Here is a 27,853-nt window from a genome sequence, read left to right as displayed (position 1 = left end):
TAACTTGATTCAAGGTGTAATTTCATTCAAGGTTTAACTTGATTCAAGCTGTAACTTGATTCAAGGTTTGACTTGATTTAAGGTGTAACTTGATTCAAGGTGTAACTTGATTCAATGTTTAACTTGATTCAAGGTGTAATTTCATTCAAGGTTTAACTTGATTCAAGGTGTAACTTCATTCAAGGTGTAACTTCATTCAAGGTTTAACTTGATTGAAGGTGTAACTTGATTGTCAAGGTACTTTGTCAAGGTTACCCTTTGCATTCAAAGAAGTACACACTCTACTTTTCTATTGCAAAGTTTGAAGTTATTTCCCTATTATTAATCAGTCGACCATTGTCAATTTCTCAGTGTTTATTTACTACATATATAACATTGTAGATTTAGTTAAAAATCTATTTCAAACCTAGTAGGTCATCTTTTGAATACAAACAGTCAAATCCTATTCAAATTATTCTTCAACACTGTACATTGTACTGTATTTTGAAAGCTGAAACTTTTTGATAGTACATATGATTGATATCTAAAAGAAATATGAATTTTAGCTGCGTAAGCCAGATACAAACTGGGATGAGGCAGTCTACCTTGGAGATTCAGGGCAAACTGGAAGCAGCAACAACTGTAGAATGGCAGGGCAGATAGCTAGCCCTAAGAGAACCGGCCAACCATCGTTCGTTCCAAGGATTTGCTCGATGCCCAGCACCTGGGAGACCAGGAGGCCCACCGTAACAGCGAGCTGGTTCACCGTGCCTAGGCCGCCTCTCAGGTTCAATGGTGCTATCTCCGATATGTACATGGGAACCAGCGAGGTGTTTAAGCCACAATTGACACCAATGATGAACCGTCCGAAGAACAACATTTCGTATGCCTGAGCAATTTTTGTACAACCCATCAGGCACGCCCCCACGATGCCCAGCACGTTGTTTAGCAGTAAGCCCCCCTTTCTGTCAGCGAATCGAAACAGACAAAAATAAATATCAGCGAACAATTTTTGTATCAATCATTTTTGTTGTAACGATTTCGGATCGGTTCAGAAAATACCACATTTTTGGTGCTTGTGTGTGATGATGTTTCTGTTACTTCTTAGTGTTTATTAGAGTCAAAAGCAAGGTTGACTAAACGCTAGGGAATATACTAGGAATCCTGAAGTACTATGGTTCTTATGAAATAAATTGTTAATTATTTCACTTAATAGTTTTGTGTAATTTTATTTTTCAAATCTGCTATTCACAAATTTTTGTGTATAAATCTTAAAATTCAATGAATAAAGAAAAATGTTACAAAAGTTTATGATCACTACAAACAGTTTTGTAGTAACAGCTTTAAGTAACCGTTTTAAGAACAAATTTGTTCAATGTTTTTTCAAGACAATTTTTTAACAATTCCATTAATTTTGCAGCTCTTAGTACATTTTTGTAGTAACAGTTGTAACAGTTTTAAGAAAAAAGTTCAATTTTTTAGAAATACTATTAACTGTGCAGCTCTCAGTACATCAAATTTTTATCCAAAATAATTTATTATATTTTACTGGCTCTGCTAACCTTTTGAAGTTAGTTCCTTGGAGTGAATGTAAATAAAATAGTGCTGTCTTTGATCAAATTTAAAATTGACAAAAAATGTGGCATTTCTTGAATTGACCAAGATGTCCTGTATAATTCAGAGTCTAGCCTAACCTTTTAATGTGGATCTGGCGCGTGCAGAGCTCTAGCGTAATTACTGGTAAAAATTGGGAAATGAAAATGTACAAACCTGCCAAATCTGTTGGCAATTATTCCTCCACTAAAACCACCAAGCATACCACCGATTGCGAATATGCTCACTGCCACGGAATACAATTTCTTCACGGAGTCGTCTGAAATGTCCTCTCCGTACCTGTCCTTGTATACGTCTTTCATAAAATTTTCAATATTCTGAAACAATCGTAAAGACAAAACAATCGTACGTTCAAGTATTATAGCTATGGAAGTTCCTATTATTTATGATCTTTATTATCGACAATTGCTTGAGTGTTTTTGATGAAGTAATTAAAAGGACTCCCCGCAATTTCAGATTCTTATGAAAATTATTTATGATCGATACGAACTCGTTGGATAATAAAGTAATAATGGAAATAATATTTTAAAACGTACCACTTCCGGCGCATTAATGACTCCAGTGTTGTATCCAAACTGCAACATCCCTAAAACTGCTGCCAGTATTGCATACGACAGGAAAAGCGTTAGCCCCTGAAAACATCATCGAATTATCGTTTGAGTCCACAAACAGCAAGCACAGCGCAAACAAAATAGCAGCCATTAAAAGATACTCTACAAAAAAATAAGTTAACAGGCACATGATCAAATAAAACGATGAAAGGTTGAAATAAAACCACGCCAAACAGTTCTAATGGTTTATTAAAAAATCCTTTGGTATGCTATAAAATCATAGTATGCTACAATGAACATGAGATGCACAAATCAAATCTAAATCAAACGTAATGTTGAACGATTTACATCTTACAAAACCAAACACAACTGATGATTATGTACATAAATAAACAGCCATCAAAAGCGTTTCATCGTATCGCAAAAATAAAATTGCCACACACAAAATAAACGGAATTAAAGGAAAACATTCTGATCGTAAAGACAAGCGTCACCTGCTCCAAAAGTCTAAGTTTCCGTCGATGTGAATGTTCTTCGAGTCGATCCACGTATTCTCGTAATTCCTCTATCTCTTCTTTCACCTGTTGTACTGTATCTAGTTCTTGCTGCGTGACATTAGGAAATACAATTTAGCAACAGATTTAGATTTCAATTCTAACAGTTTCGCTTGGGCGCAGATTTCAAGTTTTTAGGTTAAAAGCGTTTAAAGAACTTTGCGGTGAAAATCGGTTACTGTCAGTCGAAATTTATGGGAAAACGAAGTGTAAGTGAAGGGGAATGGTTTGAATAGGCCATTCTTTAGATTGAATGAAAAAGAACATTCTGAACTGCTCTTAGAATAGTTTAAATTAATATACAATTTTAATATTGCAAAATATTTTTATTTGCTCGCAGATAATTTTTATTTAATTTAGGGACTTAGGTCCTGATTTGTTAATTCATGGTTAAGTTAAAACTAATGGAATATACAAGGTGTCTCACAACTAGTGTCCCTAAAATAATATCTTGACATTTAAAGAATATTACAAAATCTCAATATATCTCAAAATAGAGAGAGTCTCAAAATATCCAGAATTATTCTTAGTCATTCAATATAAAAATAAATTTGATCTATTCCCCTTCGAAGGGATATCCGTCATCAATTGTACGATAGACCGACAGTACCTTGATCGCGACCATGTCCCGTTTGACCTCGCTGACCTCGCTCTGGCAAGACTCTACGCTCTTGGTGAGTTCCTGCAGCTGGGTGCGGATCTCGCAGAGGGCGACGGTGGTCTCCAGCTGGCGGTCACCCCGCTGCAGCTCGTCCAGCTTGGCACTCAAGTTCATACTCATAACGCTGACCTGTTTCTGCAGACTGCCCACACACACATACCCTCACGTGAATCTCACTGGCTCGCCCGGGAAAGCAAATCGACATTGTCGAACACATTGAACAACACTAGACGATCAAGGCTAAACTCTATGATGCCTAGTCCCCTAAACAGAAGTATCCATCTACCTCCGCGCCGGACAACTGCCGAGCCTTCTCTTAGCGTGCGCTTCTCTCTTTTTCTTTTAGCACGAATTAACGTGTACTTTATGTGACATGATGATGAATGATTCTCGACGGTGCGATTATTTGGTACGGTGTGAAGCGTGGTGTTTTTGGGAATATGTGAATGGGATTCTTACGTTATGATTTAGTTAGTGAGAGTTTGACTTCTTGTGTTTGGATATAGGATATGTGAAGTTTGCATGGTATACAAGGATTTAGAAGTGTGATGCATACAGAGGTACATAGTATAAGCATGTGAGTGTATGGAGGAAAAGGAATATAAAGATCTATGTGAAGAGTATAAAGATCTATGTAAAGAATATAGAGATCTATATAAAGAACATGAAGACCTAGAAATACTGATAATAATGTATAGAAATTTACTGATGTAGTGAATCACAAGAATTGATGTTAATCTAAGAGTTATGGAATGTGTAAATCTGGAGTCTAGCAACCTAGAAATCTAGAGATATCAATATTCCGAAATCTAATACAGACCTACAAGTATACAAGAATATGGGGATGTAGAGGTATAGAAATTAAGAGATTTAGGTGTATGAAGATATAGAACACTAGAGTTAGAAATCTAGAGATCATAGGTAGATCAGAGAGATATAGAGATCAAAGGACACAAGAATATGGGAATGCAAGGGTACAGAAATGTGGGGTATAGAAATCCCTCTCCACATACCTACACATGTTCACAGCAAAAATATTAATGTCTGCAAGATAAAAATATCTGTGAGTCATATCCCTAACTAGTCATTTTCCCGAAGACCTACCAGGCTCCACACCATACGTACACCATTTTGTAAAAATGTCAGCGAGCCAGCGGTAGCTCGGCAGCTAAGGAAACGTTGGGTATACGAGTAGCGTGTAAACAGATATACAAGACACATATAGATATGTATGATATATGTATACATATATATATTATATTCTGTCTATGTATAGAAATATAGAGATATACATATGATTGAATTGACAAAGTAGCACAACGTACAAACGCCACTAAAAGCACGTCTAAATTGTGTGTAAGTGAGTGTCCAGGGTGAGAAACACTACGGTGATGTAGAGATACATATATATAGAAATATATATATGTTTAAATATATATACATAATTGTTAGAGCTGTGCACATTAGATGGAAGTTTGTGAAGGTGAGAAAAAAATGGGAACTATGGTCATCCCGTTTTATATAAAGTTACCCCCGTTACCACCCGTACTATAAAATCGAATCGGTGTTCGTTTATGGCCGCGTTTAGAATCACGATCGTTTTCCCATTAAACGATTTACAGCTTCGGCACACGCGAAGCGTGATCATCTACGATACACGATGCGGGAATGTGCAAGTGTGATTAAAGAATGATTCCGATGCTCGTTCAATTCGAAACGTTGCATGTAACGTGATTGAAATATATATATTATAAATAATATGCATTATATGATGATCTCTCGACTTGAAGGAGATTTGGCAAACTTGTCGATCGATGTGCACAGCCAAAAGCAGAACAGAAAAACAGGTGGTGTTTTTTAATTCCGGAAAGAGGAGGGTTCAAACGAAACAGAGAGCAAGAGAGTGTGAAAAATAGAGAAAAATTGACGCAAGGCAAGTCGAGTGACAGGTGAACAGTGAGAAATGAATGAACACATGACCCGTAGAAGAGAGAGATATGATAGAGAGGGTGATAAAGAAAGAGAATACCAAAGAAATATAATTGGAGAATCTGGAGGTACACTAGGATCAAAGTACACTGGTCTTCCAAAGTATTCCACCTTATTTTGGAGAATAAGTTATTTTGGAGAATTATGTGCAACTTTCTTTTAACTATTCACACATGTTTCACACATGGTTCATACGTGGTTCACACGTAGTTCTGTTACACAACATGATATACATGGTACATTGATTTGGACGTTCAAGTTTGATGAAAATGACTATTCAAATGTGGTTCATGACTATTCACATATGGTTCATACATGGTTCACACATGGCTCATATGTGGTTCACACGTAGTTCTGTTACACAATATGATATACATGGTACATTAATTTGGACGTTCGAGTTTGATGAAAATGACTATTCAAATGTGTTTCATGACTATTCACATGTGGTTCACATGTGATTCATAGTGCAAGATAAATAGATTGCTGTATGCTATATGCAATTGTACCTATATACCCTCGATTTATTTTATTATTTCAAGTTAGGTAGCAATTCATTTTATTAAATTAGGTAAGAGTTTATCTGGTTGTTTTAAAAAAATCTTCAAAAAAGCTGTACAATATGAAGTATAACTAAAGCTAGCCCTATTCTAACCTAACTGCAACAAAATATTGTATTTATATTCTGAATGAAGTGGAGGTCTAACAAATTTCTGAACCACCTCAGTTACTTCAGTCGCTAATAGTTTTAGTTATGTCAGCTATTTTAATAATTAAGTTATTTTGGTTACTTCAGTTACTTCCATCGTTAACAATTATCTCAGTTACTTCATGAACAGTTTTCCCAATAGCTACATTGTCCATAGCCTATCTTAACCTATGAAGTGATTTATTTCATCCTGAGGACTCCTAAAATCCAGATGTGAAATACTTTGGATGATCAGAGTAGGAATAATAAAAGAAATGATAATAAAATAGATAATAAAATCTGACAGACAGAGAAAGATAGAGAAAGAAAGAGCAGTGATGATGTTGCCATGTACCTGGGAGGTAGGGAGACCATGGCTGTGTTCCGAAACTACAGTAGCCTCTATGCCTCCCCACTCACTCCTCTTGATTCAGTATTTCGTCTTATTCTCACAGATCTATTTGTTCTTTGCTTTGTTCACGACATATGTACGTACGTTGGATTATCCACCAAATCCAATCAATTGACTCTGAACGATTGCACAGCTTGTTGTCAAGTAGGTCCACAACCAAAGGTGGAGGGGTAACGTGTGGCGGGGGGTTTAAAGGCCGACGACGCCCGCCCCTGCCTCTTATCTCACTCACTCTGTAAAACTTTACCTAGTTTGGAAACACAGTCGTGGTTCAGTCAAATACATGTCATACAAATGGTATAGTCGCTCGAATTAGTCACGTGACGTCCAATTTATATCTTTTCTTTGAAAAAAAAAAGGACGGGTTCGTCACGTGCGTGAAGACTTGTATCGTCTCTTTTTTTTTTCTTTTTGATTTTCTTTCACTCGCGTACGCATCGCCATGCGACGCGCCGCCAGCTTACTCACCCCTGCCTAGTCGCCCGCGTCCACAAGCGAGCTTGCAATTTGAATGGGCCCATCACTTTCAATGCGAAACGACGATCGATCGGCAAAATAATTCACAAAAATCAGCATGATATCATGAGTGATAAATAGTAACAGAGACACGCACACAAATAAGTCACAAGGATGACACATCGAAGTAACGAGTGTATCGGAACAGTTAGGATACTAAGGAAACTGTTTCTGTTGTTTACGAGGAGAATACGTGTGTAGGTTTAGTACCTAGGTTGTTCAATGATGGGATCAAGTTAGAATTTTTCTAAAAAAGTTCTTCGATATAGGGTGGTTTAGCAATACCTAGTACTTGTTACTAAACAGGTCAAAAAATTAGGACTCTCAATTTTCAACATCTCTTGTGTTTTTAATAAAATTTGAGGACTACAGAAATTCTTTACAAACTTTAATAGCTGATACTTTCCACACATATATGTTAATAATTTGTATACTGTTTATATACAACAAACTTTCACTTAAATAAAATATTAAAATAATAAAATAAGGAAACAGATAATTTGGACTAGAAAACAATAACCATAGTGGCAGACTAATATAGTGAGTAGTAATAGAATAACAATATAGTACTATAATAGTATAATAGAATAATCAAGTAATAGTATGGTAAACTAATTAAATATCACAGTATAATGGAATAGTGAAATAGTAAAAATTATACAAATTAGAAAATAATAAAAATACTAAAAATTAAAATAGTAGAATAGTAGAGAATAGACTAGTGGAGTAGAATGGTAGGTTAGAATGTAAAATAGTAATTGAAAATTATGGTCTTAATTTTTTGCTAGGGGTTGTGAATAGAAAAATATATAAAAATTTAACATTTATTTTTTTCATATATTAGATAATATATTTGTCGTTATTATGTATTATTAAATTAACAAAAATATGATTTATATGATTTCCCTGTATTAATACCCTGTCATTAATGCAATACTAATTTTTAAACATTTATAATGATTAAACAATTTCAAATTATTTGCCAATACTGAGAGTGCTTTTTGGAAAACTATTATAAATCCATAAATCCCCAAATTTCCCAGATTCTCAAATTTAAACATTCCCAAGTATTTAATTATTAAATTAAAAATTTTGTTGTTCGACAGAACATAAAAAGTTTACAGTAAATGTATTATTTAATGTATTACATTAAACATGTATTGTATTTACAAATGTAACGAAAAATTCAGATGCTAAAAATGGCGTCCATATTCCAACAACCTATCATCCCTCTACTTAAAAATAATTACCAATTTCCCAAAATATAAATGGTAATCGATTCAAACATTCAAATCAATTAGCTCGAGTCTACTTGATATCAACAGCCCTAACCAACTCTAGTTTCCAATTCTACTTGATCCCATCAGGTTCCATTCAACGTTGAAACTCTATTCTCTTTTACCTTGAAACGAACAAAATTCCATTACGGTGCTTCACACATAGCTTGTGTACAGAGAGACAATGATCAGTGAAACGGTCATATACCGTGCTGTGTGAATCCCCGCGTTTCCGGTGCGAAAAACAAAACGTTTAACCTCTGCAAGGACTTACATGTTTAAACCTACATTTAGCAATCATGTGAGTTAATTATTATGTATGAGCTAAAAGTCAAATTGTTTCCCCTTTTATAATTACTATTGACTTCGTCACTCAACATATGTGAACATCATCTATATTATCAAATTTTATGCATTCTTTTTCAATTTTTATCGATTTGATACAAGTGAAAAGTGAAACTTTCTCTAACCTTATTAGATCTGTATTAAATTTGATACCTAATAGTATAAGCGGACATAGTCATCTTTCTGTATATTATTAAATTCTATGCAATCTTTTTCAATTTTTATCGATTTGATATAAGTGAAAAGTGAAACTTTCTCTAACTTTATTAGATCTGTATTAAATTTGATACCTAATAGTATAAGCGGACATAGTCATCTTTCTGTATATTATTAAATTCTATGCAATCTTTTTCAATTTTTATCGATTTGATATAAGTGAAAAGTGAAACTTTCTCTAACTTCATTAGATCTGTATTAAATTTGATACCTAATAGTATAAGTGAACATAGACATCTTTCTTTATATTATTAAATTCTATGCAATCTTTTTCAATTTTTATCGATTTGATACAAGTGAAAAGTGAAACTTTCTCTAACTTTATTAGATCTGTATTAAATTTGATACCTAATAGTATAAGTGGACATAGTCATCTTTCTGTATATTATTAAATTCTATGCAATCTTTTTCAATTTTTATCGATTTGATACAAGTGAAAAGTGAAACTTTCTCTAACTTTATTAGATCTGTATTAAATTTGATACCTAATAGTATAAGTGGACATAGACATCTTTCTTTATATTATTAAATTCTATGCAATCTTTTTCAATTTTTATCGATTTGATACAAGTGAAAAGTGAAACTTTCTCTAACTTTATTAGACCTGTATTAAATTGAATAAGATATAAATAGACATCTTTCTGTATATTTTGAAAGTCTGCAAGAGTTGTTACTCTAACTTAAAAAGCGTCCCTGAAGAGGTTAACCTAACCTACCCCAACTCGACGTTTCGATATTCGTTATCGTTGGGCAACTGCGCACTTATTTGTGTACCTGACTTTCGAGAGAAGTGACAACATGACATCGAATGGAATGAGCAATCAGTGGTAAGCCTGCGAGCGCCGCAGCCAAAATAAGAGTATCTCATGTAAAAAAAAATGTCGTATCAATCGTATCCCGGGTGTCTCGACATTTATTGTTTATGACCAAGGGTGTGTAGTATGTACAAGAATAGGACTAGAGCGAGTGTGATTTATGTATAAATGATAAATGGCACGGCACAAAGCCTTGCATTGCATTCTCTGATACATAAAGAGTCTATGTAAAATATGATAAGCAGGGAAAACGTCTGTTCTTTACTCATTTATTTCATTTTTCTTTACTTCGTTCTCGTCCGTTTTCTATACTCTTTATTATTATTTACTTTTCTCTCTCTTCGTTGAATTTTTTAGGCACCGCCACTTAGGTCGGGAATTACCTGGATGCGTTTAGAGAACGCGACACTGCCGGACATTCAAAAGAACAATGTTTGTGGAAAAGGTTCGTTGGATAGTAGTAATCCTTGTCTACAAGAGAGTTTTATGATCGATAAGTAAGTGCTATCGATTCGGGTACTTCAGGGCGAATAATAGAGAGCGAGAAGTGTTCTCTTAATTGGTATGCAAGCCTTTAAGAGCTTATACAACGCTGTTCTACTGAACTGCCGTTAGCACTAAAGCTAAGTTGCTTCGAAAAAGACTTTGTAGAAAATATGGAAGAAAAGGATGATATTCGAACTCCGTGTTCGTTAACTACGTCGGATTCGCTAGATCAATCTACTTTTATCGAAGAATCGAGGAAACAACTCGTGTACCTTAGGGTGGTTCGCAGTTCAATAAAATTTCATCTTTCTGGGTTACTTTGATGGGAACATTATAACAAACTTTAAAGGACTTAAGATAGTAGAAACCTTAAGAGAACCTGAAGATAGTCAACTTTTTATTGACTACTTTTGTATATAATAAATAAAACCAGAAAATTTTAGTAAAACAAGTATGTCAGCAATGTGGAACTTTAAAAAGTTTTAGATTTAGATACCTGAAGATTTAAGTACTTTTATAGTTAGTAATTTAAACGTTTAAGCGTTCAAAAATTAAAAATGTTAGTAATTTGAAAATTTTCTTTTCGTACGTACATCTTATATAAAAATTGTACATATTTTATTCGTGTAAGCTATATTATGAATACAAGAAATGCAGAATAATAAATGTAGTCCACAGTTTGCCTCTAAGTATATCACAGAAGAATATTCAGTTCCACTGCGAATTTATTTAACAAACCTATATCAATCCTAATAAAGTGTTACATACATGTATAACCAAATTTGCTAATTTTCCAAAAATTTTTGCTCGTCAAGATTTTTCACAAAAACCAGCAACCAATAGTAAAAAATTGTGGAACCACCCTAATATACATCGTCTATCTGAAAAGAATCTATATATAGAAAAAAGAGATCACTACGAAATATTATGAATACAGGATCCTAAAGAAAAAGAGGCGCTAATCTATCATTACGAGATCAGACATTTAAAAAACATTCGAAGACATTCGTCGCTCGCAGCATTCGCCAAGATCAGAAAAATATCGCGAACAACGAACGTTGAACCGTTGAACGTGTCTCTTTTAACGTCAAAAAATGCGCAAAAAAGTTTGACGTGAAGGGACCCAATCGATAAATCGACCGACTATGTCCGAACAATCCAGATAATTCTCACAGACGTCGGTGGCGACGCCCGCGCGAAAACGTTCATCGGCAAAATTATTGTATCTGTGTGTCTCTAACGATAAGAACGTAAATTCTGCCCCGTGATAATGTCGCTCGATGTCCGAAGTCTGACTCGGGTTTGAAGCTCGTAATCGTACGGAAAAGAAACGGTAATTACTCGGAATTGGGGTTCCTCGGTGACCTTCAAATATCTTGTCAAGAACATCGTTCTAAATACATACTTTCATACATCTCGGTTTCAGAGAGTTTTTCGGTGTATTTATTACAATCGACACAATCTATTTTTATATGCGAATTTTCCCTTAAGAAGATTTATACCAAGATCTTGGAAGACTGAGACCAAGTTATACCAAGTATAGCAATCAAAATTAGGACGATGATCTTGACAGTGTAGTCAGTACATAGTATAGTCAGTCTAAGCCTTCAAAATTGGTTGAATATGCCTTTCGATATTTAAATAATTCTTGAAACTATTTTTGATAGTAACATTGAAGTAACATTGATGAAGAGTTGTTCAGAAAACCTTGATAACATGAAAATGAATTCAATTGATTTCTACGGTATAAAACGATCGATGTTCAGGTATAAAACTTATCTTTCACTTCAAAACCTAAACTAATGTCCTCAACCTCATCTGCAGCTATCAGATCGGTGCCCTCAAAAAAGCAGCAGTATAGTTGCTACCTTAGCAGAATCCTAAAGGACAAGAGGACTAGCTATATACTTTGATGTTAATCTGATTATAAGAATATTCTAACAATATTCATTTTAGTGGGAATATTCACCGTAGCTATATACTTCGGAATTAATCTAACAATATCCATTTTAGTAGGAAGGTTCGCCATAGCTGTATACTTCGATATTATTCTAAAAATATTCTAACAATATCCATTTTAGTGGTAAGGTTCACCATATTGAAAGTGAGGAACCATTAATTCCGAGCAATTATGAAATAAATAAAAAAAACCGCGAGGAGGTGTTCTCATAGAGACGTTAATGAAAAACTCCAGGGTGTAACGCGATTCGGGGAGGGTACGTCGATGAAACGTACCTTACGAGCAACTCCCGTAGAGTGGCTTCATCGTCCTCCTGTACCTCTTCCTGCGTCTCATTACTGAACGAGCCGCGGCTCGGGTGATGATGCTGGTGATGCCTGCCGGTCGACCTACCGGTACTTCCGGCCGGATACTGTCCGTGCAGCCCGTGATGATGGTGGTGATAGTGATCGGTGTTGGTGGAGGCCGAATGTAAGTAGCGGGCGACGGTGTTGGTTGCGCGCCCCCTGGTCAGCTTGTGGCCGGTAGCAGGAGGCGGCAGTATGGCGCCTGTACCGGACTCCACGTAGCTTCTTCGTGAGGCATACTGCTCCTCCTCCACCCTGATGATGTTCCTACGTCCGCTCGATGGCCGATCGGCCGATCTGCTGCGCGGTCCCGCGCTAGTCCCGACACTTTTGCTACTTTTCCGCCCGCTCCCTGTGCTCGCGCTGCCCACGTGCTTCTCGCTTCCGCCCTTGCCTTGTCTCCACCAGCTGCTACCGCCGACCTGCGCGCCGAAATCGAGTCGTCTCCTTCGTCCGTCCCTCTTCTCCTCCCCTGCCTCCTCTTCTTCCTCTTCTTCTTCTTCTTCTTCTTCCTCTTCCTCCTCCTCCTCCTCCTCCTCCTCCCCGACGGCGGCACCAGCCGGCCCGGGCTCCGTATCCTGGGACCCCGAGAGTCCCGAGATTTCTTCGTAGAGACACTCCGAATCCGGGTCCGTCGACACTGCCGCGCTCTGCCACAACTGGTTTATTGGCTTGAAGCCGCGTGAATCGGCCATCGTTTGAGCTGCACGCCAGGACACAGACACAGACAGAATTTATACAACATCATCATCGTCATTCGGATGCTTCCTCAACGTCGTCCTCGGCCGTGCTGGCTTAACACCGCCCGATGCTGACTTCCCGAGGTATACTGAGAGCAACGAGCAACCAGAAAAGTCCTTTTCATTTTGGAAGATTTTGGTCCCCTTCGTTTCGGTCGTTCGGGTGCCGTCGTCCAGAACGGTCATGAGCAGAGCTACAGACGCTGAGTTAGGTGGCACACAATTATCAATGCACTTTCTCGATTTGGGCATTTTAGAATTTCGAATTTTTTTTAATCTTTATAGTTTTAAATTTCTGGATCAATACATTTCCAAGTTTTTACAAATTATTATTGTTCAAAATTAAGCTTGACAATTTGCAAATTTGGGACTTGCAAACATAAGGGTATGGAACTATAACTGTTTGGAAATTCAGTGATTTGAAAATTTAAGAACTTAAGATTTAAGGAGTTGAAAAATTTGTTACTTGAAAATTTGCGAACTTGGTACTTGAAAGTTTAGTTAGGTTTTGGGCTCAGGAATTCAGGATTTGAAAATAAGGGAATTTACAAACTACAAAACCCAAAAATATAAATTGGAACTTCACAAAATTTACAACAATTAAAAATTTCTAAATTAAAAAATCTGCAATGTTCCCATAACTAATTTTGCAGATCTAAAAATATGAAATCTCAGGAATAGTGTTTGTATCGTTCAACCAACAGTTCAACAGTGAATACCCCGTGCTCTCAGCGCCCGCCTGCCCTGTGGTCACTTTCACTGCCCATCACTGTTCCAGACAACAGCAGAAGCAACGTATTGCACTTGCACTTCGAGCAATCATTATGCGGTGATCACAAATGATGTACCAGTGAATCGTTATGCAACATATCGTGGAAGAACAATTTTGTTGTTGTACTGCACGCCGTGTTAAGCGTAGAAAAACGAGTGCGTGTAGGTAAGTGGTATAAAACGTCATTAAGCCGCTATGCAATCGGATTAGAAATTATGTAACGACAAATCAGTGGAACAGATGAAACGAATGAAACGTTTGACACGAGTTGGAGAAGTTACGATGGACTTGTAGAAGGACGATGTTCAGGGCCGACCCAGGTGCAATCGATACGTTCGGGCGACAATTTTTTGGGGAAACTTGAGAATTTGAAGATGTGGAATATTTGGGAATACAAGAAATTTGGGGATTCGTAAATTTATATTTTATAGTAGGGTAGTTATACATTGATAATATTTATATTTATACATTGATGGTTTTATCATTTGAAAATTTGGGAATTTGGAAAACAATTTGGATACTTGAAAAATTGAAAGATTTTGAATTGAAATTTAGACAAATTGTATAATAGAAGAATTGAAAAATTAAAGAACTGCAAAATGGAAAAATAGAAAAATTGAAGAATTAAAAATTTACAACATGAAAATTTGAAAAAATTGAAGAATTAAAAATTGACATGAAAATTTGAAAAAATTGAAAAATTGAAAAATTGAAGAATTGAGGAATTGAAGAATTAACAACCTGAAAAATTAAAAAATTAAAGAATTCAGGAATTAAAGAATTGAAAACTTGAAAAATTGAAAAATCGAAGAATTGAAAAAATTGACAAATTGAGAACCTGCAAAATTGAAAAATTGAAAAATTGAGAAATTGAAAAATTGAGAAATTGAGAAATTGAAAAATTGAAAAATTGAGAAATTGAAAAATTGAAAAATTGAAAAATTGAAAAATTGAAAAATTGAAGAATCGAGGAATCGAGGAATTATGAATCGAAAACTTGAAAACTCGAAAAATTGAAAAATTGAAGAATTAAAAAATTGAAGAACAAAAGAATTGAAAACTTGAGGAAGTAAAAAACTAAAAAATCCGTGAAAATTTAAAAATGTGCGAATTTAGAAATTTAGTGAATCTGAATCAATTTGCACGCAGCATCAGAAATGGTAGGGCCGGCCCTGATACTGTCTGGCCAATGTTTTTCTGGTGATTCGACCTGACGTGTAATCGGTTCGCAGAAGAATCGGTGATTGTTCGTTGCGAATTAATCAGAACGATTCTCGTGTCAATTCGCCGAGAGTCTGACAGCAGCCAGCACGCCGAGGCACGCTGATTAATTCACGAAAAGTTGCTCACGGTTTGTACACTCGCAAACCTATGCAACTTCCTAGAACACTGACAGTCGACTGTTACCGTGAAAATGGTAATTTAATGATAGTAGTTGCTACTCTGCAGTGATTCCATTCTGTTCTTGACGTTGCACGATGAGACCATATCAAAGTACATAGACGTGGTGTCAAAAGTGGGCAGAATGAATTTTGACGAAATAATAGGGTTTTGTGGAGAACTTAGTTTTACTGATACCATAGAATGCTCTATAGAAATTTTGTGTATGTACCTAAACTTTCTATTAACTTTTGTTGGTGATTCGTGATATAGTTTCTTATTAGCTTTTGTTCCTGTTTTATGATATAGCTTCCCTTAAAATTTATCCAATAAAGTTATAACCTTAATAGTTATTCAATAAGTTCAGTAGCAATATGACAATTAAGGTACTTGTGCATAAATACACAAGTTCATTACATAAACTTTTTACATTTAATTACATTTCATGATACACTACAGTACTCTGAATTCTAAATTTGAGTGAGTCAAAAATGACCGTACCTCAAATCTATCTCCAAGTATATGGTCTCAAATATTCACGAGTTTAGACAAATGGTGAACGCAGCCACACCTCGCTAATAAAGGCTTGATGCGCCCAGATCAATACCGTTAATTGCACCCGAGTGCAATTCTTTCGCACCGTTTTATTTCGAGTTTCTGCCAACTTTCGTTTCACTAGAGCCCTCGTTCACAAAAATCGTGGACTACCACAGATCTAGGACATGATCGAGCTACATCGAAAGCGTCAGATTGCAGCAAGATCGTGACGCAGTAATTAACCGAGCTTCCTGTATGCATGGACAATTAAAGTACCATGGTAACGAGCGTTATTAATATCGTTCGCTGTCATTAGGTAAACTCGAATCTCGAGTTGGACACCACCAGGCACCGCATCTGAAATAACAATGTTTGCCAAACGAATTCTCCGGGTCGATTCAATCGATCGATTCGATGAGAAATTGCCGATTTCGAAATTTCCGAGAATCATTCTGTGTAATTCGTGACATGCATTGGCGCAAGGACTGGGATACGCCAATGGACATTTTTCTTTATGAACATTAACCCAGCGAGCGTTGAGTCTTCTAACTAAATTTTTAGGAGCTCAAGGAGGAAAATTTGGAGGAGATTATTGAAACATGTTGCAAAATGAGTAGATGGCTACAAGGTATTTAAATGAAATCTCAAGTGACGAATTGATATGGAATTTTGCTAACATATAGTTTCCACAGGTAATCCACATATCCTTGCAACATATATGTGTTTGACATCTCTATAACAAATATTTTACCTAACACCTCTGTATCAACTATTTCACCTACCACCCCCTAAGAAATAATTCAGCTACACCCCCTAACAAATAATTCATCTAACAACCCCGTAATAAATAATTCAGCTAACTTTTGTAACAGGTATTTTACCTAACACTATAATAAATATTTGAGCTAGACCTATATAGCAATCCACGTAACAAATGACCTAACACTCGCCAGGTTAAAAATGAGGATCTGAAGGATCGATGATACTCGTGCAGAGTCTCGAAGCGTTCTTAAATTCTCCCCTAATTAACGGTAATTAGAGAATCATCGAGGCGCCTCGTCTCGATCAATTAACGCTGCAATCTCGAGAAAATCGTGCGTACACGTGTCCGGCAATTACGAAACGATTTAGCTGGCTATTAAACGTGATTGCCGGGTAAATAAGCATAAATGTGCTGCATGATCGACTCACCTTAAATAATTCGCAAGCCATCGTGCTCGACGATGATATTAAACACGCCACGACGTTTCCCGTGTCCCGAATCGAGTCGCGAGGACCACTCGCCACTCGGGGTTTCTGTAATGTAAGCGATGGTCCGTTGAAAACGGGTCAAGCCAGGTGACAGACGGGTGGAGAAGTTAACGCGATAAAACGAAAGAATCGACGGAATTTCCACCGTGGATCACTGCGGTACGTTTCAACGAACCACGTACTCCGGTCTTGTTCTCTGACTCACTGCAACACGATCGTGAACACTACGTGAACCTGGAACACAAAGAGAAACGTGTGTCACACTTGTGCGATGATAATCGTAAGCCAATTCTTTGACACAATTCATTTATTGTGCTTGTACGGGGTGTTGATGAAGTATGATACATAATATTTGTTCGACTTTGTTCCTGAGATTGAATTCAAAGAATATTTGAAAAATTATGGCTACTTCTATTAGCACACTACTATTCTTATCTTATGAAGTAAAAATTGTTATTGTTAGTAAAAATTATTTTATTACCTTAAACAAAAGAAAAATAGTTATAGTAAATATAACTAGTTCAGAATATATTTATACAACTTTATAATAAATTATAAATATTTTTGTTACAATATAATACAACACAAGACAGATTTGTAACATAACATACATACTTTGATAGGCAAAGTACGAATTATTCATTATTAAAATTATTAACCATTATTAGTTAATAATAATCCGTATATTTATACGGAAGTTGCATTTAGAAAACTTGTGAAGTCAATGATATGCATATTAAACGATTTCAATTGAAAAATTAGAAAACACAACATAATTAACTTTACAAGTTGACTCATTTAAATAAGAAAAAAAGTATACGTGTAATAAAAAATGAAAGAGGAGGAATAATTCATTTATTTTCCACGCAGCGTATGCTAAACAGACGTATTTTCCACTCAATTAAAGTACAATAATACAATTAAAGATAACAATCTTTCGGTGAATACATTATTGCGTTAGAACCGAGTAACGAGTACACCTGAGTGTACCTCTTCTGCGTTTATCAAGTTAAAATTGTATAATGTACACATGTTGTGTTTCAGTGAACAATGAAACTGTATTATAATTATTTGTAACATTGTAGTAGTTGGAAGAATTCGACAATTTTTGGAAGACAATAATTGGAAGAGTTGAAATATATGGAAGAGGAAGATTTATGTTACTGGTGTATTAGTATGTTGCATGTGTGGTTCATATGTGAATTATTATGAGAGTCAATAATATGGTGTGAAATTGTAGTAGTTGAAAGAATTCGACAATTTTTGGAAGACAATAATTGGAAGAGTTGAAATATATGGAAGAGGAAGATTTATGTTACTGGTGTATTAGTATGTTGCATGTGTGGTTCATATGTGAATTATTATGAGAGTCAATAATATGGTGTGAAATTGTAGTAGTTGAAATAATTCGACAATTTTTGGAAGACAATAATTGGAAGAGTTGAAATATATGGAAGAGCAAGATTTATATTATTGAGGGATTAGTATGTTACGTGTGTGGTTCATATGTGAATTATTATGACAGTCAATGATATGGTGTGTATAATATAACTAGAGATATAGGGTTACAAAGATATGGAAATACATATAAGGATACAAGTATAGGGACATACATAGAGGTGTGGAAATATAAACACATATGTGTAGGGACAGAGAGTCATATGGGAGTCTAGGTATCCAGGTATGTGAGACTATACAAATCTGACGATATAGGGATCTATGTATTCAAACATCTAAATATTTAAATATCTACCATCTTACATTATTGATATATTAATATGTAGTTCATATGTGAACTAATATGAGAGTCAGTGATGTGATATGTATAATATAACTAGACATATATGTAGGGTTATAGGGATACAGTTATAGAGGGACATAGGTGGATACAAGTATGGAGTAATGCAAATATGAGGATAAAAGTATAAAGATATAGAGACATACATAGAGGTGTGGGAACATACACACATATGTGTAGGGATAGAGAGACATATAAGTCTTTAGGTATGTGAGACTGTACAAATCTCACGATATAGGGATCTAGATATCCAAATATCTAAATATGTAGAAATCTACAGATATAGGAATCTAGAGACCCAGATATCTAAATAATTAGGTATCTATAGATCAAGAGATCTAGAAACCCAGATATCTACATATGTAGGTATTCACAGATCTAGGAATCTAGTTAACTAAATATTTAGCTATCTGAACTTCCAGAGATCTAGACATCTAAGTATCTTCAGATGAAGGGATCTAAAGACCCGGATATCTAAATAATTAGGTATCTACATATCTAGGAATCAGGAGATCCAAATATCCACATATGCAAGTATCTAGGAATCTAAATATCTAAATATCTAGAGGTCCAAGAATTCAAGGATATATTTAAGGATGCACTGCTCCAGATATGTAAGAATTCAACTAAGTAGAAATTCACATATCTAGAAATCCAGTAACGTAAGAATCTATACAAATATGCCAGACTCCACATATAAAAATCCGAATACTTCATCAACAGATTAAAAAATCCAAGAACGTAGAATACAGAGATTCACATATGAAAAGAAGACGTAGAAGATATCTCAAGATCTTAAGATGTAGAAATATCCTATCAATGAGAAATCCAGAAAATTACATAAATCGAATCTAGGCAATCTTCAAACATTATCGTAATCCTCTAACTATATAAAATACCAAGAATTCTCGAAAAGTATTCCAAGTATTCGATAATAAGCTGCTCCTCATGAAGATGGATCAATGTTATCTAAAACAACGCACAAGTCGAAACGCCACGTAAAACTATTATCTATAACGTTGCACAATTCGTTTGCCTGATTAATCTCAATCACGCGGAAGAAAATTGTTCTCGTAGCAAATGCGAGAAAAAAAAAACACGAGGAAGATGGAGGACAAAACGAGGGAAGAGAAAAGGAGCAACCGTGGAACGAGCATTCAACCGATGATGATTATTCTCCTTTAACCGACACGGTTTTTGTCGTTCCCTGGTGAAATGAAAAGAATGCAGCGAGTAGTGAAATTGCCTGAACACCGAGGAACGATGGCATCCTCGTTAAAGAAATCGTGAATGCGTCTTCGTATGAAAGGAGACGATCGTAAACACGGACAAGCAATGTATAATTATGGATCAACGGCGTAATTTTCCGATATGACCTTGCTTTGTAACACGAAACGAAGTTCTCGCGAACCAACTGTTATAATGGTGAACGGCTGCGCCTTATTGTTGCAAAATTACTAACTTTTGCGCAATACAGAAGTGCGGAATTTTTGTGTACTTTGGATACTTAATTAGAGAGTTTACGAATTTATGAATTTTGGGAATTATGAGGGTCAAAGTTATGGGTTTTTGGGAGTTCATTTGGGAAGGGTGATTGGAAATTTGATTTTAATTGATTTGTATCAATAAGTATAAGTAATTGAGGAATTATTTATGAATGATTGATATATATGGATAAGTGTAGATAATTGATAGATTATTGATAAATGATGAATTTATATCGATAAGTATGAGTAAATGATGGTTTATCGATAAATAATTGATTTATATCGATAAGTATAAGTAATTGAGGAATTATTGATAAATGATTGATTTATATCGATAAGTATCAGTAATTGATAAATTATTGATAACTGATTCATTTAAATTGATAAGTTCGAAAATTTGGAAATTGAGAAAAATTGGACTTTTGCAAAATTAATGAAAATTGAGAAAATTGTAAAAAAGACGGAAAAATTGGCAAATTAGTCATTTGGAAAATTAAAGAAAATTGGTAAAATTGTAAAACAAATGGGAAAATTAGAAAATGAAAGAAAATTGGTAAAATTGTAAAGCAAATGGGAAAATTGAAAAATGAAAGAAAATTGGTAAAATTGTAAAATAAAAGGGAAAATTCGTAAAAGAGAAAATTGGAAAATGAAAGAAAATTGGTAAAATTTTAAAAAAGGGAAAATTAGAAACTTAAAGAAAATTGGTAAAATTGTAACAAAGGGAAAATTATACATTTGAAAAGTTGAAAATTGGAAAATTTAGGAAATTGAAAACTGGAAAATTGGACATTTAAAGAGTTGGAAATTGAAAACATTAGGAAACTGGAAATTGGAAAATTTGGGAGACTAGAAAATGTAAAATTGGAACACTGGGGAAAATTAAGAAAATTAAAAATTTGAAAATGTGGCAATATAACAAGAGTCTACAGTAGGTAACACGGAAACCGACATTACCACGAAGTTCACCTAAATAGAATTGGAAATATTCGTAAATGACATGCGAAATCGGCCAATTACACGGTAAATAATCTTTATCAGACTATTTTAAGCGACCTCAATAAAAATGAATAATTTCGCATTACGCATTTCCTGAGATAACGACACTGTCATAGTACATACATTATGTTCAAACGAAAGAAATAAACCTCGTCGACATAATGTTTATTAAATGTAAATCACTTTCTAATTACCTACCGATAACTCAATCAATTCATTTGATTAGTTATCATGAATTATAAACCGTACCATAAATTCTGTCAGCACATAATTATCAACTTAAAAAATTAAATTAAAACAAGTAGCAACAGTATGAAAATTATCAATGCGTGGCTATCTTTTAATTACAAATTCCTGTAATTTTTAATTAATAAATAATTAGCGACTTATCATTATTAATTAATAATTAATTAAAGTGTCAATTTCCTTTTAAATCGAACACAGTTTACACGTAAATTAAAATAAAGAACGTGGAAGATAAAAGAGCTAAAAACAAGCATTGTTTATCTTGATTCAAATTTGAAAAGCATCGTGGGACAAATCTGCGATAAAAATAGTGCCGGATGACTTCGTGTAAACAACACCGTTGATGCAATTTAAGGAAATGATAAAACAAAGCTGCAAATATAAGCAGTTACGTTGAATACGTTAATACGTAAACGCATAGTAAAAGTGTGAACGAAAGGTCATTGAAATCTTTTACTTTCGCTTTCCGTATGGACAATCGTTGAATCGACAATCGATAACTTTCTCAACACTCGGTCTCGAACTTCTAAGCTTCGATCGCTTATTTTGCGTAAATGCTTTAATTTCAAGTTTGCGTCGCATTCAGCTAAATTAACTATAGAATGAAAGTGGGTCAACTGTGACACAGACTTGCCAAACGTGTACATTGATTTAAATTTGGCGCGCAAATTGTTTTATATAGATTGCAATAAATACGTTAGAATGAAAATTAAAAATAATCCACAATTAAATGCGATTTTATAATTTGTTATTGTGAAAGAAAATTTAAAACATAAAAATGTACAAAAATTTAATTCAAATGTTATATAAAAATAATTAATAATCAACTTAATTATCAACAAACAATTAATAACAATTAAATCAATAGAACTCATATACAAAAATAATACATAAGAATTATTCCAATTGAATTTATATAAAAAAAACATTAATAACAGTTAATATAATAAAATTTACATACAAGTGAAAATAATGAAGATTAAACTAACAGAATTTTTACACAAAGTTAGCAATCTAATTTGATTTTCAAATTGGAGAAAATAATGACTGAAGCCAATCGCATTAGTAACCTGATTAATTAATTACATTGTAGTGCATCAAATAAGCAGAACCAAATTGTTTTCCTTCTATAATTAAAATACACGACAATCGTGTAATTAACAATTAGATTAAGCACGTGCTCATATGATAAAAATGTAACAGACTTAAACAATGAATTATGATTCATAATTATCAGAAACGGGATCAATTTAACGTTCATAGAAACAGCAACACCTTTCATAATTAATACGTTTAAGTATTGTAATGGTCTGAGCAATTTTCTTGCCCTAAAATTAAATTTAAATTTAATATACGTTCATATACGCAATGACAGATGCAAAGGAGTGGGGGGTCACGTGGTCATCACATTTATAATTGTGCATTTATTATGACATTTGTAACATTCGTAATATTTGCAATATTTATAACATTGATAACACATAGCATTTGTAACATTTATGACACTTATAAGATTATATTGATAACACTTATGTGATTTATAACATTTATAATATTGATGTGCAATAGTTTGACATTTAGAACATGTATAACACTTATGACGTTTGTAACATTTATGACACTTGTAACATTTATGATATTACATAGATAACACTGATCACATTTGTAACATTTATAACACTTGTAACATATGTAACACTTATAACATTTGTAACACAACACTCATAACACTTGCAACATGACATTTATAATACTGGTCCAACAATTTGTCTCAGAAACGATATCGAACTGTTCGATTTCCATAACACTAACCTCTTTTCACAAAGCAATTACAATCTTTCAAAAATAATACTTTACCAAAATCTCGAATCGAGAAACGAATCCTAGTTCCATCATTGACAGAATAAAACAGAAAATAACCATAATCCATTTCTGTCACCAGTAATAAAGCTAAATCAAAATCGACGCTGTAGCAAGAAACTTCGAAGCTTACCTTACGGCGAAACTTTAATTCCAGATCAACATCGCGATTGACCGAGAAGTTCACTGTTGTTTCTCGAACAGTTTAAAACGAACACAGAACAGCCGTAGTATACGATTACTACATACCGGTTTACGTGGCACGAGAAAGAACAACACCACGAGACAACGAATGCCGCACAACTAAACGCGCTCGTTCCCTGTTTCTCTTGGAAGATTAAACGAAATCCAAAGACTTTCCTCCCCTCTCCCGTTTGTTTCTCCGTCTCTGATAGCTTTCGTTCGCTGTCCTTGTTCTGTCACTCGTCCGGCAACGTCTGTCATTGTTTCAAGCTTGTATTATGCGTCTTTGTCCCACTATTCGGTTTCCCAACGAGGCTTACTAATTCTTCTCCGCCTTGCCTCGGTTGTCCGCATCTACTGTGAAACGCCAACCGTTAACCGTCGCACGTGCGCAAACTCGCTAGGAAATACCTCTCGTTATACAATTAGTCGATTTTTCTTTTATTCATTTTTCTGTCTGGTGAAATCGATTAATGCACCGTATGAATTATAATACCTTAACGAGATGGTTGAAAATAATCGCTGGAAATAAATATGTAGGTTTTCGCTGGAAAACGTATTGCATATTTGAATTTAAATATTTGCCGCCAAAACGTTCAGTGACTTCTGAGTGGCGTTTACAAATTTTTTTATTTCAGATTTTAGAGATTTGATGAATTGGAAATTTGTTTAGATACTTAGATAGAAATTCGTAAATATAAAAGAATATAAATAAGAATAAAATAAATACAAATTTATAAATATAAATAATTTATCATTTTGAAAACTGTAAGTCAGAGAATTACTAATTACCTAAATTAAAAAATGTGAAAATATTAAAATGTAAAAATATTAAAATATAGAATATAAAAATATAAAAACACAGAAATATAAAAATGTAAAAATATAAAAATATAAAACTATGAAAATATTAAAATTAAAAAACTTCTAAATATCAAATAACTATTAAAAGTTTCAACTGATTTTCGTAAGAGACACAGTGTACATCGATCGAAAGCTGCAGTGAACTTTACGAAGTTTATAAAATCTGCCCTGAAAACTTTGAATGTTTGTTATGCATACGTCACTGTTGCATCTCGAAAACTCCGGCGCAAAATGGAGAATGATATCACACAAGCGTAGCATTATTCAGCGTCGAAAGAAACGCGAAATTTATTGGTTTTAAAGGTAAAATATCGCAGCTATGACAGGCGGCGTTCCTATACGGAATTACGTAAATTTATTGTTGTTCGATAATAACGCGTTCGTGCGTTGTCATGTAACCAGCCAGATACTGGTTTGTAAATTGGAAATGATACAACACTTTTGCTTTTGATGTGTTGCTTTGTACACCATCAGAGGCCAAATTTGCACGGAATAATTAATGTAACTATGATAATTATTTCGTCTTTAATGAAATATTAAGTTTGATGCGGAGACGTGTATTATGTATGTTTGGTATTGGTACGTTTGATGCAACAAATTTGACGGACAGTTTATTGCAATATTTTTATTGAAAATATGTTTGAAAGAATAGTGATAAAAATTTATAAATGTTCAGGTAGTTACGTTTTTTGAATCTGAAGATTTTCAATTTGATTTGTTTAAATTTTTTCGAGTGGAACATTAGAAAATATGGAAATTTGTAAACGGAGTGGGTGATGTTCGAAGTTTTTGAATTTTGAGATTTCAAAATTGAGATATATGTAATTTAAAAGTTTAGATATTGAAAAATTGAAAAATTGAAAAATTGAGGAATTGAGGAATTGAAAAATTGACGAATTGAAGAACTGAAGAATTGAACACTTGAAGAATTGAAGAATTGAAAAACTGAAAAATAGAAAAATTGAGAAGTTGAAGAATTGAAAAAATGAAACATTGAAAAATTGAAAAAATTGCCAAATTGTCAAATTGAGAAATTGAGAATCTGAAAAATTGAAAAAATGAAAAATTGACAAATTGAAAAATTGAAAAATTGAAAAATTGAAAAACATTTCTAACAGTATTTAAGAACCTATTTAACCTAAATTTCAGAAGATATTTAGAAAGTCCAGAAGAAACATCCACAAATATCCACAAAATGAAAAAGCAGCACAAAACATCTAAATGATTCGTTGAAGCACGATCGATGCAACACGTAGATAAAGATTCTAATTAGCAGCACGATTTTAAAAATTAATCGCGTTCCGCACCGCTAAAACTGAAAGTCATAGAAAAACTAGAGATAGTAGAACGCGGCGAGTGAAATTTCCCCGTCGCGAAATCATAGTGCAATAACTGGCAGCTCTATAACTAAAAAGTATGTAACATGAAAGTTGCGATAATATTTTAAATAAGCGTTGTTAAACGCTTTCGAGGAGTAACAGGTGTACAACCTAGATACGCGGCGTTTATGCTGCACTGGCCTTCAGAAATATCTGCTGGAACGTACTCGTCCATGATGAAAATGTCAAATACTTCTTCACGTCGAGCTTTCTCGAAGATTTTCTTTAACGAGCAATATAATATAATGAAAATTGGAGAGGTTATGATACTTGAAACTATTTTTTATTTTCTTTGAGACGCTTTTTATTTAAGTATTGGAAGTTTGAGATTTTGTATCTTCCAGGGTTTTGCACATGAATATTTTAAGGATTTGACAAATTTGGAATTTAGGGAATTGTGGGAATTTAGGCAATTTGGGTAAATTGTGAAATTTGGAGAAGTTGGGAAATTTAGGGAATATACGGAATTTGGGGAATTTGTCGAATATGGAGAATTTGTGAAATTTGGAAATTTTGGAATTCGGAAATTTTGGAATTTGGACATTTTGGAATTTGGAAATTTTGAAATTCGGAAATTTTGGAATTTGGACATTTTGGAATTTGGAAATTTTGGAATTCGGAAATTTTGGAATTTGGAAATTTTGGAATTTGGAAATTTTAGAATTTGGAAATTTTGGAATTCGGAAATTTTGGAATTCGGAAATTTTGGAATTCGGAAATTTTGGAATTTGGAAATTTTGGAATTTGGAAATTTTGGAATTTGAAAATTTTGGAATTTGGAAATTTTGGAATTTGAAAATTTTGGAATTTGGAAATTTTGGAATTTGAAAATTTTGGAATTTGGAAATTTGAGAATTTGGAAATTTGAGAATTTGGAAATTTGAGAATTTAGAAATTTGAGAATTCGGAAATTTTGGAATTCGGAAATTTTGGAATTTTGAAAATTTGCAATAACATTCAGACATTTCACATAAGCCACAGTAACCTTGTATCTCCCTGAAAGTTTACAAAGTTGATTTATAGTTCTCATCAAAAATTGAGCCGTTCTATATTAAACCGATTGTGATTGCAGAAAATAACTACGTAACCCTTTCATAAGTACCCTTAATAGAAAATTTCCTTCGCTAATCTCGATCAGAACATTCCGCAACGAAGGCTATTGCTAATAATACAGCATTTCGAGAAAGTACAGCTAATGATCACCCAACACGGTATTAGTTATCGCATCGATTCGAGATAACTTAAATCCCATCAATCACTTGAAAGGTTAAAATTTTACGTGTCGTCAAAACCGACAACTGAAATGAACAGATGATATTCATTTTTAGAAAAAAATATTTTTTATGTATGTTCTATTTAAGTAAGGTTTTTTAAATATTTTAGAAATTTGGGAATTTTTAAGACTTCGAAATTTTTGGGGAATTTCGGGAAATTTGGGGCATTTGGGGAATTTGGGAAATTTGGAGAATTTAGGGAATTTAAGGAATTCGGGGAATTTGGAAAATTTGGGAATATGGAAGTTTTGAGATTTGGAAATTTTAGAATTTGGAAATATTAGAATTTGAAAATTTTGGAATTTGGAAATTTTGGAATTTGGAAATTTTAGAATTTAGAAATTTTGGAATTTCAAAGTTTTGGAATTTCGAAGTTTTCGAATTTGGAAATTTTGGAATTTGAAAATTTTGAAATTTGGAAGTTTGGAATTTGGAAATTTTAGAATTTGGAAATATTGGAATTTGAAAATTTTGGAATTTGGAAATTTTAGAATTTGGAAATTTTGGAATTTCGAAGTTTTGGAATTTGGAAATTTTGGAATTTGAAAATTTTGGAATTTGGAAGTTTTCGAATTTGGAAATTTTGGAATTTGAAAATTTGAAAAATTGATAATTAAGAATCTACAAATTTCAAGTTTGTATATCTGAAGCCTCAAAAATTAAAAAATCTAAA

At 33.9% G+C, this 27,853-nt stretch overlaps 1 protein-coding gene across 26 annotated transcripts in view; it reads right to left on the bottom strand.

The window, feature by feature from the left end:
* The window catches only part of Glut1 (Glucose transporter 1), a 68,096-nt gene that overhangs the window by 32,827 nt on the left and 7,416 nt on the right, over positions 1-27,853 (bottom strand). For 6 of the 26 annotated variants that reach the window (XM_076529690.1, XM_076529691.1, XM_076529688.1 and 3 more), the window contains exons 1-8: positions 23,614-23,980; positions 17,031-17,324; positions 12,339-13,113; positions 3,309-3,501; positions 2,639-2,749; positions 2,130-2,225; positions 1,750-1,910; positions 585-944 (exon numbers count right to left, since the gene is read on the bottom strand). In XM_076529690.1, coding sequence (XP_076385805.1) covers positions 585-944; positions 1,750-1,910; positions 2,130-2,225; positions 2,639-2,749; positions 3,309-3,501; positions 12,339-13,105 — 1,688 coding nt within the window. In that variant the 5' untranslated portion in view covers positions 13,106-13,113; positions 17,031-17,324; positions 23,614-23,980. Of the gene's footprint in view, positions 1-584; positions 945-1,749; positions 1,911-2,129; positions 2,226-2,638; positions 2,750-3,308; positions 3,502-6,391; positions 6,693-12,338; positions 13,114-17,030; positions 17,325-23,613; positions 23,992-27,853 lie in introns of those variants that run through there. The other 20 variants (XM_076529692.1, XM_076529689.1, XM_076529697.1 and 17 more) reach the window with 12 other exon arrangements.

This window comes from Megachile rotundata, chromosome 3, assembly GCF_050947335.1.
Source record: "Megachile rotundata isolate GNS110a chromosome 3, iyMegRotu1, whole genome shotgun sequence".
NCBI classification, from domain to species: domain Eukaryota; kingdom Metazoa; phylum Arthropoda; class Insecta; order Hymenoptera; family Megachilidae; genus Megachile; species Megachile rotundata.
Note: the sequence above shows the minus strand (reverse complement) of the source record. Positions and strands in the feature narration are given on the sequence as shown.